Source organism: Chlamydotis macqueenii, chromosome 1, assembly GCF_036417535.1.
Source record: "Chlamydotis macqueenii isolate bChlMac1 chromosome 1, bChlMac1.mat, whole genome shotgun sequence".
In the NCBI taxonomy this organism is placed as follows: domain Eukaryota; kingdom Metazoa; phylum Chordata; class Aves; order Otidiformes; family Otididae; genus Chlamydotis; species Chlamydotis macqueenii.
Window position 1 is genome coordinate 97,692,621 of NC_141556.1, and position 20,373 is coordinate 97,712,993.

A 20,373-nucleotide genomic window follows, 5' to 3' on the forward strand; every position below is an offset into this window, starting at 1 on the left:
CCCTACCGGCAGCCGGACAAACGGGAACTCTGACCGTGACCGCGCCCAGCCGAGCGGGCTGCGGCGAGACCCGCCACTTTCCCGGCCGGACCCCATGCGCTGCCGACCGGTCTCCAGGCTGCGGGGCAGCCGCCGCCCAGCCCGGCCCGGCTCGGCTCGGCTCGGCTCGACCACACGTCCCCCGTCTCTCGCCGGCTTCCCTGCTGCCTCAGCGGGGCTGGCGGCCGGCGCGCACCGGACAGCGGCTGGGAGGACGGGCGGCGGAGCCTCCCTTCCCCGCAGGGACGAGGCGCCCCGGGACAAGCGAAGGCTGCCGGTGCAGGCGCGAGAGGCCAAGGGCAGAGGGCGGGAGGGGGGAGCGGACAGCGCCCCCGACCACGCTCGGGGCGGTGGCGGCCGGGGCGGGGCGGAACGTACCAACAGCCCCCCGGGGGAGGACGCTGTGGCACCCGCTCCCACCCGCCGCCTGCGTTGCCAAGGGGACACCCACCTTCCCCCCCACTCCCCCGAGGCGCGGGCGCGTCTGCGAGTCCACAGAGCGAGCCGGGAGAGGCGGTGGGCGAGGCCACTCACCCCGAGGCGAGAGGAAAAAGGAGGGGGCCGGAGGCGGGGGTCGAGGCAGACGCGTAGGGTATACGCCTCCCTCTCTCCCCCCCTCTTCGCGGCGGGGTGGTGTGGCCCGCTCCGAGGAGGGCGGGGAGCGGCGCGCAGCGCCTCCCTGCTCAGTGACACACGCACTGGGTGCGGGGAGGTGGAGGCTGCTCGGGGAGCGGGATTGAACGGGCGTTGTAGCGGCGGCGACTGGGAGCCGAGCCCGGAGCATGGCAGGGACCGAAGCCGCTGCAGAGACTGCCGCTGGTTTCCCCGCTTTGCCGGCTCCTCCCGCCCGCCGAGAACTTTTTGCAGCGGCCGGCGGCGGTGCCTCCCCCCGGTGGTGGTGGCAGCGGCGGCGACAGCAGCAGCGGCGGAGGCTCCGCTCGGCGATGCCTCCCGGGCCGGGGCTGGGGCTGCTGGGTCTGTTTTTTTCTCGCTTCTGCTGCAGTAAGTGAAACTTTTTCTCGCTGGCGGCTCGGGCAGGGCGAGGGGGCGGTTGGAGGAGGAGAGAAACCCGAGCCTCCGCGGTGCCGGGGGACTTGGCCGAGTTGGGGGAAACTTTGTGTGTGCGCCCGCCGGCCGCCCTGCGGCGGGGAGGAAGGCGGATGGGACGTGGCTGAAATCGCGGTGGCCTCCCCCGGGAGCGACTGGGGAAAGGAAAGGGGGCGAGCGAGGGAGTCGGAGCCGGAGCCTGCGTCGCGAGAAGCCCCCCGCTGGCGCCGCCGGCCTCGCCGGTCGGGGTGGGGGCCGGGAGGCCGCGGCGGGGAGGGCCGGGCCGTTGCACCGGCCGTTGGGTTCGCGTGCCGCGGCCGGGACCGTTACTCGCGCGAGCGGCCGGGACCGGGGGCGGGAGCCGCCCCACCGCGCGCCTCCGCCAAGTTTCTTCCCTGGGGTGGCCGCAGCCCGGGCTGGAGCGGAGCGGCTGGGGAAGTTTGTCTGCCGGTGGCGGGGCTGGGACTCCCTCCCCACCCCCCCGTCTCTCTTCCGCGGCAGGTTATCCGCTGAAATTCCCGGCCAAACGGCGGCGTTTCGCTTGTTTGCGGAAATTCGCGGTTGCTTCCTTCATCCTCCCCCGGGCAGAGGGAAGGGCAGAAGGTGGGGTCTTCGTGTTCCCGGAGTATACTTCGGAGAGGGATAATGCGCTCCCTGCTTCTGGCGCTGTTGGCTTGCGTCGTTGTTTCCTCTTGGTGAGGGTGAAATCGGTGCTAGTTACTGCAGGCTTGTGGGTTCAGATCGCTTCTCTCTTCTTGCGAGAATGGGTTTACGTTCTCCACATCATCCTCGTCTTTGGCAGCTGCTACTGGGGGCACTGCGGTGCGGGGCCCCCGTGTCTCTTCATTTGACCACTCATAGGAAAATACCCCCGCTTCTCCGCCGTGCGCTTTTTCCTGTGGAGAACAAGCAAACGACGTAGCAGTTAGAAACTAAATTGTAACAGGATTATTATTAGTATTAGTATTATTATTTTACTGCATGCAATGTAGTGTGTGTAGTGTCATTTTTACAGCGGTGGAAAATGAGGGGGGAAAAAGTGGACTTGAGCAAGAGCACATCAAAAAAAACATTGTCCTGCTGTTGTGTTCCCAATGCAGTAATGAATAGTTGGCAAGGATGTTTTATTATAGGATACACCGTGTCCTTTCCCTCTTGAAGGAAGGAGGAACAAGTTAGGGGAGGTAGTCTCTGGAGGCTCCTGTGATAAAAATACTGAGGAACTTGCAAGCCGTGCCACCATAAAGCAGTTGTATAGTATCTAAGAAATGCTTTTTCAGGGAGGGAGTTGAGAGACTGCTGCTGCAAGATTGTACTCTTGCATGTAATAGTCTCCCCCCTCTGGCAGTGATGTATGTTTCAGAAAACGTGATTACTACTAATTTAAGCTTAAACACATGCATTTGCTGAAAGAGAACCCTCTTAGACTGTGCTTGTTTTATCTATCCCTAAAAAAAGGCAACTGTGGGAAAGACAGAAGGGCGGGTTTTTGTGTACGTAGGGTTTATTTCAGAAGAAGAGCAGTTCACCGTTATACCTTGTTCTGATGGTGAACCTGTTACTGTTCCAATTTACTGAGAGCTAATGTGCTCACTTGTTGAGGGGACAGATTTGATGCTAGTGAAGCTGAATAACAACTGCAATAGTTGTTACAGCACAAGAGTTCTGCAAGGCTAGGTGACTCTCTCCTTAGGCAGAAATTACCATGATGCTTCTTTAGAGAAGATTAACTGTATATTAGGGAAGTGATCTGAAAGTTGAATTGCTTATGCAGAGCTTGGGATTTTTTTTTTTATGCTCAGTAGCATATGTCTTAGGTACAGGATTAACTCTCTAAATTGATGGCTTTCTTATCTTTTTAAGAACTTATCAACTATTAAACTAAGTTGCTGTTCAAATAACTGAAACAAGATCTACTGCTGTCTTGTATGTTCTATAGAGCTACTTGGCTGAATTTTCTAAAAAGTGTTAGACTTATATTTTTTTTTCCTCTTTAAATACATCCACAGTTGAGTTCTTAGTTAATAACAAACACTGATCAGACAGTATTTGGTTTTACTTGTGGTAAATCGACTTTTCCAACATTAAGAAGGTGCCATATTTCAAAACCTTAAGGCCTGAAGACCTAGTTTTCAAAGGGTTGGCAAACTTCTTGCACTAGCAGTTTTTTCCCCTCCCTTTGTCCGGGGTGATTTCTGTTCTTTTACGACTAAAAATGTGAAGTTGCAGACTTGACATAACCTTGCCAAGCTATTTTTACATGTCAATGTGAAGGTAATAGTAACAATGAAGTTAAGAGCATCCATGGGCGGTGGCTTACTGTTTTAGTCTTTATGAGTGTAATTCAGATGTCAGTCTTCCCAAGATTCTTTTTGGCATATGTGAACTTGACTGATAACGCTTCAGAGCATCTGCCAAAAGTGGAAATGTTGTGTTGAAGTAATATTTGTTTTGAAGTGTAATCTATAGATAAAAGGAGAAACTTACGAAGCTACTAGTGACTTTCAGACTGTGAGGTAAGAAGAAGGGGAAGATGGTTTTTCATCAATATCTTAGTTTTTAGATTACTTTTTTTGCCCCTGGAACTTGCCACAATTGTTTCCTTTATCTCTGTAACTCTGACAGGTGAGTATGAAGGAAAAATAATGTAATGATCATAGCTTTTAAGAGTGCTTGCAAATACATTTTGAGTATGATAAGATGTTGACAGAACCTGGAACTGCGCACTAGTTTTGGTCACCATTTTTCGTACTTGCTGGTCAATTCTGATAATGCTAGCAAAAGCAAGAATTGAAAACAGCACCACAAAAAAAAAAAAAAACTATGATAAAAAAATCAGTATAAAATCACATCAATTTTTATGTAGTCATTTTGACTGACAGCTAGAAATGGTGACTTAATTGCTCTACAATTCCTCAGAGAAATATTACAAAAAAGACCCCAACACTAAAACAAGAAAAAAAATGAAGGGGGAAAGAAAATAGAAAATGTATGTGGAATCTGAAATAACAGCAACTTTTGGGTTTTTTTTGAGTAAAAATAAATGTGTTTTAATTAGTACTACTCTTCTTAGGAAAGTGAGACTATCAGGTTCAGAATTAGAAGTAATTCTTCCACTTCTCAGTTGAACAGTGTGTCATGCAATGAATTATGTACTAAACGTAGATGAACAAATTTAGTGTAGCTTTGAACTAGAGATGTATGGCATCCGTAAGAAAGAATCTAGAAAATAACTTAGTATACATTGTGGCAAGTACTTTTCGTCTATGCTGTGTATGAGGATCTGTGGATTACTAAATAATGAATTCCTTGTAGTTTTCGTCCTTCATTAGTTTGCACACAGTGTTAAGGTTTTTGCAGAGTTTATTGGAATGTAAGCATGAATTAAAAACTGAGCAAAAATTGTAAAATGAGGTGCATAGAAAGGAAAAATATACAAGATGCTTTTTTTCAGGGGCTTCATTGAGGAAATAATTTTTTTTTTTCAGTTAGAATTGTTGATTGTGATAAGCTTCTCAGTAAGGCTAGAGACAGAAGTGTTTGTAGGGCGTATGTTTTTAAATTCCCATTGACCATTTTTTTCTTAAAGCAGCCTGGTGTAGACAGCTCCATACTGTAGTGGAGCTGGAAGTATTGGATTATCAAGATGTGGATAGACAGAAGTATACATTGTACCATATACAAAAATGGAGTTGCAGTTTTTTTTTTTTAAAAGGAAATTCCCAAGTAATCATTGATGAGAACAGTCTATTTGACCTGAAAGTTATGTGTTTTTTCAGGTTAAATCATGAAAAAAATATGAGGTCAAGCAAACCAGGTTACTACCTTGGAAATGGGAAAGTGTGGTAGAGTGTTCAAAAAGACAATAGAATATATTTTTTTCCTTATTGTATGTAAAAGGCAGTTATGATGTGTTAGAAATTCGTATCTGAATATGCATTTATCTTTTGAAAATGGTATGGAGGGAAATGGACTTCTGAAAAGGCATTAGTTGAGCCAATACAACAAGACTAAGAGAAGGAGTAGGAATACTAGGGTATTTTTTACATATATATGTGTGTATATATGTGTGTGTGTATATATATATGTGTATATATATGTGTATATATATATATTTCTGGTAACTGAAAAGTTGGAGAGAATGAAATCTGTGAACTGTGTAGTAGTTAGGGCAGTATATGAAACTGCTCTGTGAAGGAACCGAGCAGCTGCAGTGGTAGAATTAAGAGTATCTTTAAATAGAGGGAGAGTTAAACTGAGATTGTTTGATAATTAGCGAAAAAATGAAGCCAAAAGTTTGCCAAGCTCATACTTAAGGATAACTTAAAATAATATGCAGTGTGCAGTTTTGGAAAGGTTCTTAGTACTGTTTCATTGCAGTAGGTCTGTTGTGTTCAAGATCACTGTTAAACACTCATGTTCATGTGAAATAAATAAAAAAATAACAAAATGTAGATGCTAGCATTTAAAAAAAATGTTTTATAGCTTATAGTTCTTGACTACTATTTAAATTTTAGACAGGACCAATTTATCTGTAGCCTTGCACAGAAATAGTATACGTTTGAATTTCTCTGAAAGAAGTGGTTATAAAACTTGAATGGACAGGGTGAAAGCAGGTTACAGTAATCGTAAATTTTAACATGAATGAAAAGCGAGGATGCCAACTAACATTTTGGCTTCTGGTGTGCCAGAACTCCCATATGTGTGAAAGTGAAGTGTAATGTTTGAGTTGTTGAGATCTGAACACTTTGAATATTATAAGAGACTTGTGATGGTTGTTTAGCCACTTGTGCTACATAAAGGTTGGACAGTCTCTTGATTTAAACAATATTTCTTTCTTACCTCCTTAAGTAACTTAATCTTATGTCACGGAATAGAAAGATTGTTTGATATTGAACAAAAGAAGGCTCTAGCAGGATTTATTTCTTGTAAGATTAGAGTCAAGTATCCTGTTTAGAAATATGGTCAAATCTAGATTGTTCTCTTTCCCACCCGCTTTATGTAGTATTGCTCCCAGAATGATACCAGGAAACAAAGGACTGTTCAGTAGCAGAGAAGCAAAAACGTGTTGCCTTTACAGAGCGTATGTACCAGCTCATTACCTTTCGGGTGCTGGTGGTAGAGGTTTTTAAGGTATGAAACGTCACAGATGTAAACTCATCTGCTGTGAAAAGAGAAAAAGAATTGGGAGTGTATTGCTTCAGCAAACACCCTGTGGGGCTAATGAGTAGCATTTGTGGAGCCCAAAGAAAAATTTAGTTAGAAGCTCTAGAATCAAAACTCTTGAATCTTAATTTTTAGAAACAAAATTAGTAATGAGTGGAAGTAGAGTAATAAAAATACAAAACTTGGTATGCAAATTGGTAAAAGGTAATCTTGCCATGTGCCAAGTACCTGCAGTGCTGTTGTAAATGTTGTCCTTTTTCAGTGTTATCTGTTGAAGAGCAATAAACTTGGAAAGTATTACTTTCCTGGATTACACTGGATTGTTGCTGTAGAGGTAGCTTGACCTGCTGTCCTGTGGTTGAATGCAACTTTGTCGAAACAGAGTTCTTCATCAGAATGTATGGCTACAGACTTGTTAGATAAGTCTGAGAAGTGAGAGCACCGAGATTGCTTGCGTTGCCTGCTTTCTCTGGGGTCATGGTACGTTACCTCTTAAAGATGAACTGTGTGATAACAGATTACTTTGCTGTAGCACTGTTTTGTTTGTACTTGGGCTTATTGTGTGCAACTTTGAACATGTTGTATTGAATCAGGATTATTTGAACTTTTTTTATCCGGATGACCTCTATACTGACTGGTATATAGGAAATAATGCAGAACTACCTGTGAGAGATTTTCTTAGGGACCTGGTAATTGGGTACTAGCTGAATGGCCAGATTTTCTTAGTTATGTGAAGAGTAGCTGTAGATGCGATTTATTACTGTTATTTTGTTACAACATGTGGTTGTTTGTTTTTGTTTTTTTTTTTTTATTTGAAGAGAAGGAGGTGTATATGATCTTTAAAGGTACTTTCTAACCCAAACCATTTTATGCATCTATGTGAAGTTTTGTGTGGGTGGTTTTGGTAGGTTTAGCCTATCTAAAACAAGATTTCTGAAAACTACTTAGTTGAAGGACAGTCGCATTCAGTGCATCAGAGACTGTAACTATTTGAAATGCAGTAATATATTCTTAATGAAAGGATGGAGAAGATAGGCTGATCAAGCTTTCTTGTTAGAGGTAGAGGGGTTATGAACACTGCCTATTCCTGGTTAGAAAGCAGATGGATTTCCTAGAAGAGTATCATGCAAGTATGGGAAGAAATCCCAAGAATAGCTGAGTGTGGATAAAATGCAAGGAAATAGATGAGAAGCTGTTAAACAGCAAAACATGCAGTAAAAGGATCATTGTATTTTCTGTCTTATAAAGGGAGGAGAGATGGAAAAGTTGTTAGGTAAGAGCTTATCTTACTTCCCTGGATGTGAAAATACAGCGAAGGTGTAAAATAGTGGGTTAAAAGGAGGTGTGGGTATGTAGGAGTAAGACTCTTGAAGGGGCTCATGGCCAATATTTACGTTGGTTCTGGCAAAGCTAGGCCAGTGGTTGTTTACTGCACAGCGTAGTACACAGGCTCATGGTGAAGAACTCAAGGCATAGCACACTGACTTCCAAGTAATGGTAAAACAAACAAACAAGCTTTTGTTTTATTTTCCAGTAGATGAGTGCTTCAGGAGTTGTTTTTTCTCCTTCTCATTCTTTTCAGGTGCTTAACTTTTAGACTTGAGACTGTTTCAAATGTGAACTTAAAAACTGGTATTTCTGTCAGTGAGTTACCCATAGAATTAGTAGCAAGAATAAAAAAAAAAAAAACCTTTAAATGTCTTAAAACTTCAGTCTCTGTCCTCTATCCTTCTACTTGTATTTTCTGAAGTGTAGGGAACTGAGCAGGTAAAGTTTAACATTAGCATGTTATCGAGAAGGTCGCTATTAATTCAGGTAGTGAAAAGTAAAAAGTTTCCAAACTATCCTCTTTAATCACTACTACATTTTTCTGTTCAATTTTTTCTGCTTCTGTTCCGTTGTTTTTCAAGTAGTGTACAGAAGTAAAAGCAATTTCAATTTTATAATACCTTAAAGTAGTGTGTTTCCACATTCTCAACATAAAGGCTAGTCAAATGTAGCTTGTCTTAAGTTGACTGGTGTGCTAGGATTACTTGCAGCAGTAGATGGCTCTTGCTGATTTCCCACTCATTGGATTTTCATTATCTGGCATTTAAGTTACCTTTTTATGTCTACAGGGGATCATTGTTTTCTCTTTCTATTAGGCAAGGCTGGTATAACGTGATAGTTTTTAAACTTGTCCTTTGTATGTTCCTGGGATTAGTCTGTTTTCCTTAAGTGACTGTTGTTTTAAATACTTAGAAAGTAGCTAGTGCTATCAGTGTAATGCAGTGGTGCATGTAGAATTTGAAGTCATTGAAATAGCAGTCTCCTGACAAAAAACACTATGCTTGCTAAAATGTGAGTGAAGGATAGTCAAACAGGTCTCTATAGTTGATGTGCATACAGATGGCTGGAAGAAGCAAACTGAGCTTGCTTGGTGAATTTATTTGTTGCTTTTGGACCTGTTGTTTTCACTAGCCCTGAAGTTAGAAGATTACAATGTAGGTGTTTGACTTAAATATTTCTTAATCCTGTTTCGTATAGGCATTCTTTGCCCGCTTCTGTAGCTTCTTTTTTACTTGCAATACCATTCATGCTGCATATAGTTAAGCTGAAAACTATTGCTGGAACAAGCACACTGAAGAACAACTATTTGGATGATAGAATGTTAAAAAGTTGATATTATGTTCAGGTTGGATAACTAGCTTGACTTAACTTCTTTTCAGTGTACGTAATCTGGTAGAACACTGGTCAGTTAGTTAGGCATAAGTTAAATTGCATCAAATGCAAGGAACTTACTCATAATAACAGAGTAACTGAGAAGGCAAAACTTTTTTACTTGCTTTAACCTGGGGTAGTTTTTTTCCCCAGATTCCTTCTTTGAGTTCTCCGACATCACCTATTGGTCCTTGCCACATAAAAATATGCTTAGTCAGCTGTGCTAAAGATTATTACTAGAGATTGGAGAAGCAAAGATAAAGAGCTGTTAAGCTGAATTCCATTTTTGAACGTATTTGTAAAGGTAAATAGTATTTGCATTATAAAAACACACTGCTGAGCCCTTCACCAGTGATGCTTCTTCTGTGCTTCAAACACTCTGATGGACTTTTGACTTCAAAAGGTAAACTTCTTTGAAACAGAAGTAATGTTGTTATGACTTCGTTAAGATACTTTAACATTCAAAGAAGCACTACAGATCTAAAGAAGTCAATAATTAGAAATTAATGATTGTGGCCATACCATTAATCACCTCTTATGAGATTTAAATGCATTCTATTGAAAGTTTCCGTGTGTTGTTGGTAGCTGAGGTAGCATAAAATAGTCTGCCTCCGGTAATTAGCAAGTGCACTATACCCATTTATCCAGGATATCCTGTATAGGAAGAAGTATACTAAGTTCTACATAGCTGTGTTTCAGCAGTTTGTGGTATCAGAGGGAGTTCAAGCTTCTGCATATAGCTTATATGTCGGGGGAGTGGAACTAGATGGTCTTTAAGTCCCCTTCTAACCCAAACCATTCTGTGATTCTGTATGTCTAAAACAACTGTTAAATTCAAAGGCTGTAAAATAGTAAGGCTTTTTACTGTAACCAGATTAATTATCACAGTTGAAGTGTCAGCGTTTTCACATGAACACTTAATAACTTATGTAACTTTCTGAGTGTAGTCTGCTGTTGAGAAATATTTCTGTATAAATATAAAATGGTATAGCTTAGGTGTGATGAATTGATGTGTCTGTAAATAAGGTGTAAAGTGAAGTAAGTGAGGAAAAGGAGCTGTGATATCTCTACAACTTCAGACTGCTCTGAAAAGAGGTCCTGAATTGATTGCTGTAAGTACGTAGGACAAGACTTAAGACAAAGGAAGACCAGTGAGTGTTACGAATCTTGAGGGGCTTCTAACAAGGTTTCCTGTTATGTCCTTGTAGCCATGTTGGTGAGATTTGTTTTAGGTAAGTATGTTAAGTGGGTGAAAAATTGTGTGTACTGCTCAACTCAGAAGGTTCTGATCAGCTGTACAAAGTCCACCTGGGGGCTTGTTATTGGTGGTGTGTCTTTAAGGATCAGTGCAGGGTATTTGTCTGCATTTCAACCCCTCTTCCAGGTCAGTAAAGCACTCAGCAAGTTTGTGGATACTACCAGATTGAGGGGCAATTAATATGGCAGAGACTAGGGCTAGTTGAGTGGGACATTTATGAGCTGGAGAAATAGCTGGCAGAAACCTCATTAAATTCAACAAAGCAAATGCCAAGTCTTTCTGGGGTGGAATGACCCCATGCAGCAGCATAGATGTGGTACTAACTCATGAAAAGCAGCCTTACAAGAGAGAACGTAGGGGTCCTTGTGGGTTAGTATGTGCCTTTGTGGTGTAAAAGGTGAAGACGACACTGGGCAAGGTCAGCCAATTGAACGAGGCAATTGTTCTCTGCTATTTGGAGCTTGTGAGACTACTGTGCCCAGTTTTGTGCTCACAAGTATGAGGCAGATGCTGAGGTGTTTGTGGACAGCCAGTAAGATAAGAGGTCAGCAGCGCATGGTGTATCAAGAGAGACTGAGAAGTGAGTTTGTTCAGCTTTCAGAAAAGTCAGGTCTAAAGCAGGGGATCCTAGTTGCTGGCTGTGGCTGTTCAATAGGAGATGAGAGAGAAAATGAAGACAGGCTCTCCTTAGAGCACAGGGAAAAAGGGTAAGAGGCAACTTACACAAGCTATGACAAAGGAAATGCTAATAACATGTTAGCAATATGTTTTCCTACTGAGGGAATGAAGCACTGAAACAGGTTGCGGAATCTCTGTCCTTGAAAATACTCAGACCCTAGCTGTGGTATGACCCCGAGCAACCTGATCCAACTTCAAAGTTGGCCCTGCTTTCAGTTGGGGATCAGATTGGATAACTTCCAGAAGTCCCTTTCAGTCTAAATGAGCCTCATTTTGTGCATGGGTAGGCAGGAGCTAGTATGCTATAATTGCTATTCCTGGAAGAAAAGTAGGAGTGATTGGAAGTCCTTTTCTATAAAGATTAAAATGCCCAAGTAAAGTCTGAAAAAAGATTTTCCTATAAAGGAATTTGACTGTTAAAAGCTTACTTAAAACTTGGATCCTGCTGTTAACTCCTAATGTAAGTAATAACTTCTAGGGAATCTCTTAAAGGAAGACTTGCCTTCATGTCTTCTATACTTCAATAAGTAGCCAGTAAAACCAGTCCCTTACAGCACGGAGCTGAGTGGCAGTGTGACAAATACTGAAAATGTAGTTTGACAGTAAATAGAGCAGGTATTTTACAGCATTAAGATACTTGGCTGTCGGTTCCCTAGGCTCCCTGTCCTGATGCAGTTCCTGGACAAAAAGGGTTAACTTGCTGGAGTAGCTTGCAGTGGAGGGTGGCCTTAAGAGCTAAAAAAAAAAAAGCCAGCAGTGTCAGCAATGCAGGGGGCACCAGGCATCCACATAACTTTGCAATGTAACTGGTAACTCATCAGATCTTATCATGGACAGCTGAGATTTAGGCATTGTATTTCATCATTTGCTGCCCCTAACAAAAAAAAAATGTTCGTTTTGTATTTCATAATGTGGCTGCAGTTGTTAAATATTGGCAGATAACATTCAAATGTTACAAGTAATCAAAAATGTGGAGTTAATGTTTAGCTGTCTTTCTGAACTTACAAGACTTGACTGATTTATGTAGTGCAAAGTACAATCTCCCTTCTCCTGCAAACTTTGGTTCTTCCTAGAGTAGGTGGTATGTGGGAAGACAACATATAAAAAGTGGAGGAGTGGCCTGCTTAAGGGAATCAGTTCCTAGGGATTGAAGGTCTTGTTCCTTCATCTCCGACATCATGTGTGCCAGTGTTCCTGACCAGTTTTTAATGGTTTTCTAATTTCAGTGTAGGGGCTACAGTTTTGGGGGCAGGGAATGTTGAATGTTTACAACACTTGCTATATGCGTAGCAGAATTTCAGGTCCTTCCTTAAAATTAACTTCACAAAAATCAAAAGCTGAAAACCAGACTCCCCGAAGTCCTGATACCTGTGTGTTGTTTTAAGAAATTCAGTATTTTTAGTTGTACATAATTTTTTGCTAGCTTATCCTTGAGCTTTCTTTAAGTACTGTATATACTCGCAACACCAAATGCAGCAAGCAGTCTCTCTGAGTGTGCCATCTCTGCTTGACTTAATTTTTTGCTTTCATGTTCCTATGTAAAGGTAATATCCTATTAAAGACAATTAAACATGTTACTATAACAGTGTTTTTCCACTGGTCTTGTTTCCCCTAAAATGTCCAAAATGTCCTCTGTATTTTTTTTTAAGTTACTCTAAGTCAGGAGATGTTCTTTGTGCTTAAAACTTAATTCTAGGTTAACTTTAAGAATTTCATTGATGCTACTTTACAATATGACTCGCCTTTAAATCACCATCACTTTGACTTGTCAGTAGCAGCCAGCATTTCTGGTAGTATCTGTTAAAAGTTATTTGGGTTTTTTGTTGATTTGTTAAACTATCTTGTGTTTATACTAAATGAACTTACTTGCCTAAGACAAAGGAGAGCAATTACTTTATTAGACATTATTGACTGAACAGTTCAGAAACTCCTCTCTCCTACCTCTACTTTTGAGTAGGTAAAATACGGCTTATTTCTAGGAAACTTAAATTCAACACAATCACTTTTTATTAGGCCTTCTGTTTAAACATAAGAAAGTTAAACAGTAATTGTGAAATCCAGAAATGGATGGTTGATTGGTTTTTTTTGGAGTTCATACATTAAGCTATTGTTAATAATGTGTGGAGAAGCAGAATCTGAGAAGTGCAGTGTAGCATGGGAAGAACAGAGAGTACATAGGTGTGGAAAATTAAGTTACTGTATAACGAAATCATGAAGTACTACTGTAGTACCGCATATGCCTATAAATAGAGGCATGGAAATACACTAATTCTTAATTAGATATCTGTTACTTCTCATAGACAGCTGAGTTGGCTGTCACTCCAACAAGTGTGCTGTGCAGTCTTGTAGTTAATATGTAGATTTTGGCTGACCATTGCTGCTTGCTTGTGCTGCCTGGTGCAAATACTGGGAAATGCCTGAAGGATCAGTTATTAATTCATAGGCACTAAGACTTCAGTAGTTAGAGCTGACCCGGGGCACTTTGGTACAATGTTATTGGCTTGATGATATCTGCTCTAGGATTCCCTTAGTTACAGTGTAGGGTTGCAACTTTGCTAGGCACTGAAATATTTTCTACTTTAAATGAAACTGAGAAAGGAAAAACAGGTGTGTTTTTTTTAATGTTATTTAATATTCTAATTGAACTAATGGGAGAAAGCTGACTGAAGCAGCTTTATCAGCCAATTGTTGCTTTTGGTAACATGCAGGATAAAATTTTGGTTTGCTAATTCCATGGATTGTGCAATTCAGCAGTATCTGCTAGGCCTATCAGCATATTGGTACCTTGACTATCTTTCAAAACAGTGTCAGCTGAGAGGTGATGTGACAGAGCTCTTTTTTCTGTTTGAGAAAACTGATGAACTTCTTGGTTACTAACTGGTATTTCTACTCCTGGGAGAGTACGTAAAATTGTAGTCTTACACTTTTAGTTATCAGACAGAGGACATAAATATTGCTTAGTGGTTTCACCATGTTTGTACCTAGTTTTGTGCATCTTAGTCTCCTGTTTTGTGTGAAGGACCTAGTATTGTTGGAAGGAAAAGGAGGGTGATAGTTAACAGAGAGAGGTTCCTGTGAGATGTGAAGGCACCCTATCTGCTGACCTGATTTGGTGTCTTGAGATCTCTTCCCCCTTTCAGGGCCATTGGATCCAGGATGTTACGGAGACACTAAGTCTGGTCTTTTGACTGCTGTGTTTTGCATATATCCATATGGTCACCAGTGATTCTGCCAAGGGTAACCCTGAATAATCTTATCAAGAGTGACTGAAGAACTCTTAGGGCAAATGTGAAGGACATGAGTGTAAGCCCACAACCTGACTGCCTATCCCAGTGAGGGAGAAAGACTTGGGTAGGAATGAATGTATCTGGCTGCTGTTGAATGTAGTACTTTGACTTCTCTGACAACTAAGCTGTCCTTGAGCAACAAGAATAATGAGAGTGGTAGAACACTGGAACAGGTTGCCAAGAGGTGGTGGATGCCCCATCCCTGGAAATATTCAAGGCCAGGTTAGAGGGCGCTCTGAGCAACCTGATCTAGTTGAAGATGTCCCTGCTCCTTGCAGGGGAGTTGGGTCCCTTCCAACCCTAACCATTCTATGATTCTATGAAAAACTGCTGAGCCGAAGTCAGAGTCTATCTGACAAAGTAAGATGGGAGTTTTCTTCTCCAACAGAACTGTTAACTTGTGAGGAGGGCTTTAAACTAGTTATGTTGGAATGTCCTCGGATTTTTGTCTCTTCTAAAGAGAAGACATGAGGAGCAATAAAGAAGTGTCTGAGGGAACATGATGGCGAGGTTTTTTCCCTCCTGTTGTGCAGGCAGCGCAGATGAGGACTGTGCGTGACGGCAGACTTAAGAACTCATTGAGATTCTGGCAGTGCGGTGGGGTAGCTTGCATGACTGGAGTAGTGGAATTAGCTGGATTTATGCCTTTCAGGAAAGGCTCTACAGAAGAGTGGATAGAATGCACGGAGATTTGCCCTCGAGCAAGTGACAAGCTGGTTAAAAGCTTATGGGTAATGTTAAGAGGACAGACCAAAACAGGTGACACCATTAAGTACTTGCTATTGCTGGCCTGATCAAAAAAGCAGATGAAAGCCCTCTTTAGGCACCTAGAAGAAGCCTTGTGATTGCAGGCTATGGTGTTCATGGGAGATTTCAGCCACCCTGGCATCAGCTGAAAGAGCAATAGGGCTGGACACAAACCATCCAGGACGTATCTAGGGTATATTAAAGAGAATTTGTTGATGCAAGTGATCGTGGGCTGACTAGAGAAGATTCTTTACTCAAATCTGTCACGAATAACCAAAGAACAATTGGTTGAAGGTGTATCAGTCAATGGCTCTGTTGGCTGAAGTAACTTTGAGACTGGAGTTTGAAATGAAGAGAAAAGTGGTCAGAACTGATAGTAGAATATACTAACCCTGAACTATAGAAGAAAAGATTTCGCCTGATTCAGGGATCCGCTTGTAATGTTTTTATGGGGAAACTGTTCTGATGGGCACATGAACTGAGCATAGCTGACTGATCTTCAAGAGAAATGCTCTTCAGGCTACAGTAGCAATACTGACTTTCTACCTTATAATGAAAGACAGCAAACAACAGCGATGAAGATCCTATACTGATCACTTTGTATTGCATTTTTGGGTTCTGATTGCAGTTGCCCTGTATTCCTGCTAGTCTATGTAATGGCAATGGTAGTGCTGAAACAACAAACAACTTCCTTTCCAAGTTGTATGGTGGTTGTAATTGGTGTGTATCACCTGGAATACCAGTCCATGTTTTTGCAAGGTGGAAGAGGCTATGCTGCTATGTCATTGATAACTCCCAGATTTTGAAGTAAAGCAGGAGTCACGGGCAGTAATTCTTCAGACTTCTGTGATGTTTAGTGCCCAACTCACCACCCACAATTTTCTTCTTACTATTGCTCAAAAAAAAAAAAAAAATTGCTGGCAGGTATTGTGATAGCATTAAATAGCATTAAATTGCCTTTCCAAATAAGAAGTGGAGAGGTTTGGAGTGTGGGAGGATATTTATCTGCCCAGACTTTGAGTTAGCAGTCACTGTGGTCTTGCTCGGACCTTTTTTTGAGAGAATTCATATCGTAGAAGCTATAGTTCTGAGTGATGCTGGAGGATATTAGAATCCTGTCTATTACATTTCCTGGATATGAGACACCCTAATTAAACATAACTACTTGTTGCTGATAGCAAGTTGGAATAAACATGAGTTATACAGAGTTACGGAGGACCTCATGAAACTGAGTGATTGAATAATAAAACAAGCTAAAGTGTAGATAAATGTTCAGTGATACCCATGAGGCCTCCTTTGTGGAGAGGAGGAGTAAACTTCATATATGTATTATCATCTCTGAGCTGACTAGTTATATACTTGGAATCATCACAGCCTTTGGATGTGGTGATCAGTTCCATGAACTGATTATTTTCTGTGTTAGTAACCTTTAAAAGAGTGTGGTGGGCAAATCAAGTGTTGGAGTAAGAGGAAAAAAAAACAGTCCATACTGTGCTAACATGTTAATAGGTTGCTTGCCTGTTCTTCAAATACTCTGTTCAGTTTTAGTCCCTTGATCTTAAACAAAAAAAAACCTCCTGAAAACACCTGATGACTGAAGTATGTTCAGAGGAGGGCAGCAAGGATCAGAAGTATGAAAGTGTACTTCTAGGAGAAATCAGCTAAGACTTCTCAGCTGAGAAGAGAGGGGGAAGAGGAGGAATATGGTGGTATCTGTGAAATCATGACTGATATCAACAGTGTCTATACAGATTAACTTTTATAGTTCTAGAACTAGGTGGTCACTAAATGAAGCTAAAAGGAGGCAAGTTGCAAGCAAATAAGGTGTTTTTAGAACTGGTGGCAAGATTGCTGGCACTCCTTGCCAAAGGATGCTGTGGATGCAGAGAGCTAGTGTAGCCAACAGGAGATGAATCAGTACTTAAAAATCAACTGAGAGCTAAGCTGAAATGTCAGATCAGGCTTGGGACAGCTGAAAGTATTGTAAGTAAATGTTCTGACAGACCACTCCCTTATCCCCCACCCCTGCATGTTATTGCCTATGTTTTCTGCATGTGACTATTCTTGGTGTTTTTTTCCTTGGTGAGAGTGCAAATCCTTATTATGACAAGCTATGCTGTTAGGTTTCCAGGTGATGGGGAAGTATGTGTGGAGTGCAGGGAAGGAATCTCACTCTAGAACTGCCATCTTGTTCAAAGTGTCTTCCCTTTTCTGAGGCATTTTATCTAAAGAGTTATTGAAAGGTGAGGCTAAAGATATGGTATCAGTGATTAACGCTTCCCCACACCCCCTCAACTACTTAGTCTACAATAATGTATGTAGAATTTTTAGGCCACACATTTATATTGTAGTCAAATACCAATCTTTTAATGCCTCTTTTTTTCACCTATAGGGTCAGTTCTATAGGCAGTCCTACTCAAGTCAGGTGTGTCTTTGACTTAAATGCTGTTCTCACATGAAGGAAGATCCTCCAGTAAGCCTTGCCTCCACTGGGTTGTCCTTCACTGGCATAGCTGAGCATCTCGCGTACAGTTCTGAATGTGATAGAATAATGATGATTTATAGCAGGCTGAATGTCTCCTGCTTCTCCGGTGTTTGGTCTGTGAACTGGAAGCTGTGTTGTCTTCTCAGTTTCACTCTTAAGGGGAAAGAAGACTTTCTTTGCCAGAGGTCTTGCATGAAGGCAGCTGCACATACATGGTATGACGTACGTAGTGTGTTGTTTTGAAGCATGTCCTCTGTCACGATGTTATGTTGTCACCTGCTTTGAACTTAAAACATAGTAATGCCAGTTTTGGAACTGCTAGATTTAACTCTGAAAAGCATACTAGAATTGAAACCTTTTAAGGATGGACTGATGTCCAGACAGTGGTGATTTTTGTGTAATGTGTAGTTGTCTCTTTGTATAATGAAAGGCAGTAGGTGAGGGGGCTAACTTAAAGGCGAATGAAGTTTTGTGTACTTGATTTATAAAAGGCAGAAAAGCTGAAGCACTGGCTACCTAAAACTAAGTGATTAGATGTTACTCTGTATCTCCTGAATAGAATTTCTGTCATTAGTTAGAATTCACAGCCCTGCAAATAAATGATGAAATTGAGCTTTTAAAATAAATTTTAAGAAAGCAACACTAAATTTATGTCTGAACATCAAGTTATAACATAACTTATTAATGAACATACTCAGACTGAGTTATTTTTCTTACAGCTGAAGGCTGTGTGTTATTTCTCCAAGTCTTATTTGTGGTTGAGAATGAGAAAACTAGTCTTGAAGGAGTGATTTGAGTATGTCACTGACTCGGTTGAGGACAAACTGATGCTAATAGAGATTTTGTATGGATTCATTTACGCAAGTTTGAAGAGTTAAAAGCTTTTAAAAGAATACATGACAAAAGCTGAATATCTGTTTGTGAATCAGAATAGAAGCAATAAGTAATAGAGAAGACTGATTACCTGCTGTGAGCTGGCTGTCCCTATGAAGAAAACCTTACTGAAAAGAGTAGGTGGAAAGAATACAAATAGAAGCAGCAGATGATGAAAAATATTTGGTGAGAAAATAGCTGTCTAATTGAACAGGTTGAATAAAACATTCAAGGTAAATACCAAATGCAGTAGACCTGAGAGTGAAAAAGTAACTCTGTCTTGATAAGTAGATATGTGCTAGCTAAAAGCGCTAGTGCTCTTGAACACAGAACATTTGGTTTCATAATTAAGTTCTACTAACTGAGCATTAAAAATGAAATGAGTTGACCATCTTAGATGTCTTCTGAGTTAAGATTGTGGTAATTGCTTCATCTATAGCTGTGCTCTGTGATTTGCACAGCAAGTGAGGATAGTTTTAAAACATAGGTGGGAAAAATGTGAATCAGCAGATTGCTAGTAAGAAGACACGGAATGAGAAGACTTCTAAAAGCAATGTAATCTGAAATCTTGGAGTAGTGAGGTCTAGGTGAACCAGATGGTCATGACAGAGCAAGTGGTGTAAGTGTATGGAATGGATTGTCAAATAAGCTCCTGAAAGGAGAGCTTGCAACTGAGTCCATCAGCATGTGTGTCATATCTGCTAACAAGAATTTGAAGGAAGACTAGATTATTACTTTACTATAAATGTCTTAATAATCTTACAGTAATTAGGTTGGCAAAATGCTTGAAGAACAGGTCTCTACACCAGTGCAGCATCAGCTTAGGTTAGTTTGGATGTTTCATTTTTTTTATAACTAAACATCAAACCTTTCTAAAGGTTGTGGAGGTTTACCAGTTTGGCCAGGCATCAAAGATTTTCTTGATTTCAGGGAATTTTGTTGCTTGTTTTTTTTTCTGTGGTGGTTTTTTTGTTGCTTCAGTTTATGTCCTTCTGAACCTCCACAGGCATACTCAGCAGCATGGTCATTCTCTTTTTGCAGCGTAAGTACTTCAGGACCTTTATTGGGTTGCCACCTTTGAGAATCATGATCAGTTCTTCCAGTCCTTCCTTGTTTGCTTTTAGAGTCTCTAGGTGGCTAATATCTGAATTATGATGTTCAAGCCAAACAACTGCAAATGGAGCCTCACTGATGCTGGTTAGAGCAGAAAGTTTACTTCTGCGTTAGCATATTCTAGAGTGGCACTTAGAGTTCTTGAAACAGTTAGCATATACTTGCTGTAACTTTCAGAACAGTCTTTGCTCTCTAACAGGTTACTTAATGTCCTATTATGTGTTACTTACACTTGTTCCTGCTGACTACTATTCTAATTTGAACCCATTAGAACTTGAAGCTTTTTTCAGGCTGACTGAGTAAGATTTGTTATGTAGAACTTCACTTGTTTTTCTGTATCTAATCCAGTCGGTTGGCAGCCCCACAAAGATACAGAAGAGAAGTGCAATGCTCCTTGTGACCTCCCACTGTATCTGTTAGATATTTTGGTTGTGTGTTTAAACTGGATGCCACATCAGAGGACTTTAATCTTTTCCCCCAGGTCGTTTTGTCAGAACTGTTGAATCATCTTCTGTGTTTCAAAAGATTTTTGAAGATCATCTGGAACTCTTTAACAAAATTTCAAATCAAAGGTTTGAGTTACATCAATAACTGCTTTTTTCAATCTCTTTTGCTTTTCTTTCAGTGTGTTTGTGCCTATTGCTCCAGTACATGAGGATTTAAATTTATTTCCGTGAGAATGCATTTTATATTGTTTAGGGAGAGGAAGTGTTGTATATTTCTATGGATAACTCTTGAACTGCTAGTAAGTTTACTCTTACTGCTAGTTTTTTGAGGGTGTGGGACTAAGGATGAGATATTCTCCTCCAGTCCTACTTTTGAGCCTGACCCATTTGTTGGAAAGAGTACCTCCTTGTCTCACTTGTTTTCTGTTAAAGGGGGTGGGATTGAGAGGTTTGTCTGGTTAAACAGAGGTTGGAATGTTCATTGCGGAAGAACGGTCAGCTGCCTCATAGCTTGACTCACTTAATAGTTCAACA

General features: G+C 41.2%; 1 protein-coding gene across 4 annotated transcripts in view; it reads left to right on the forward strand.

The window, feature by feature from the left end:
• Positions 1 to 762: 762 nt before the first annotated feature.
• Positions 763 to 20,373, forward strand: part of NECTIN3 (nectin cell adhesion molecule 3) — a 67,197-nt gene continuing 47,586 nt past the window's right edge. For all 4 annotated transcript variants that reach the window (XR_015260585.1, XM_086762743.1, XM_086762737.1 and 1 more), the window contains exon 1: positions 763 to 1,041. Coding sequence is in view for 3 of the 4 variants with exons in the window: in XM_086762743.1 (XP_086618869.1) it covers positions 822 to 1,041 (220 nt within the window). In the remaining variant the exon portion in view is untranslated. The remainder of the gene's footprint in view (positions 1,042 to 20,373) is intronic.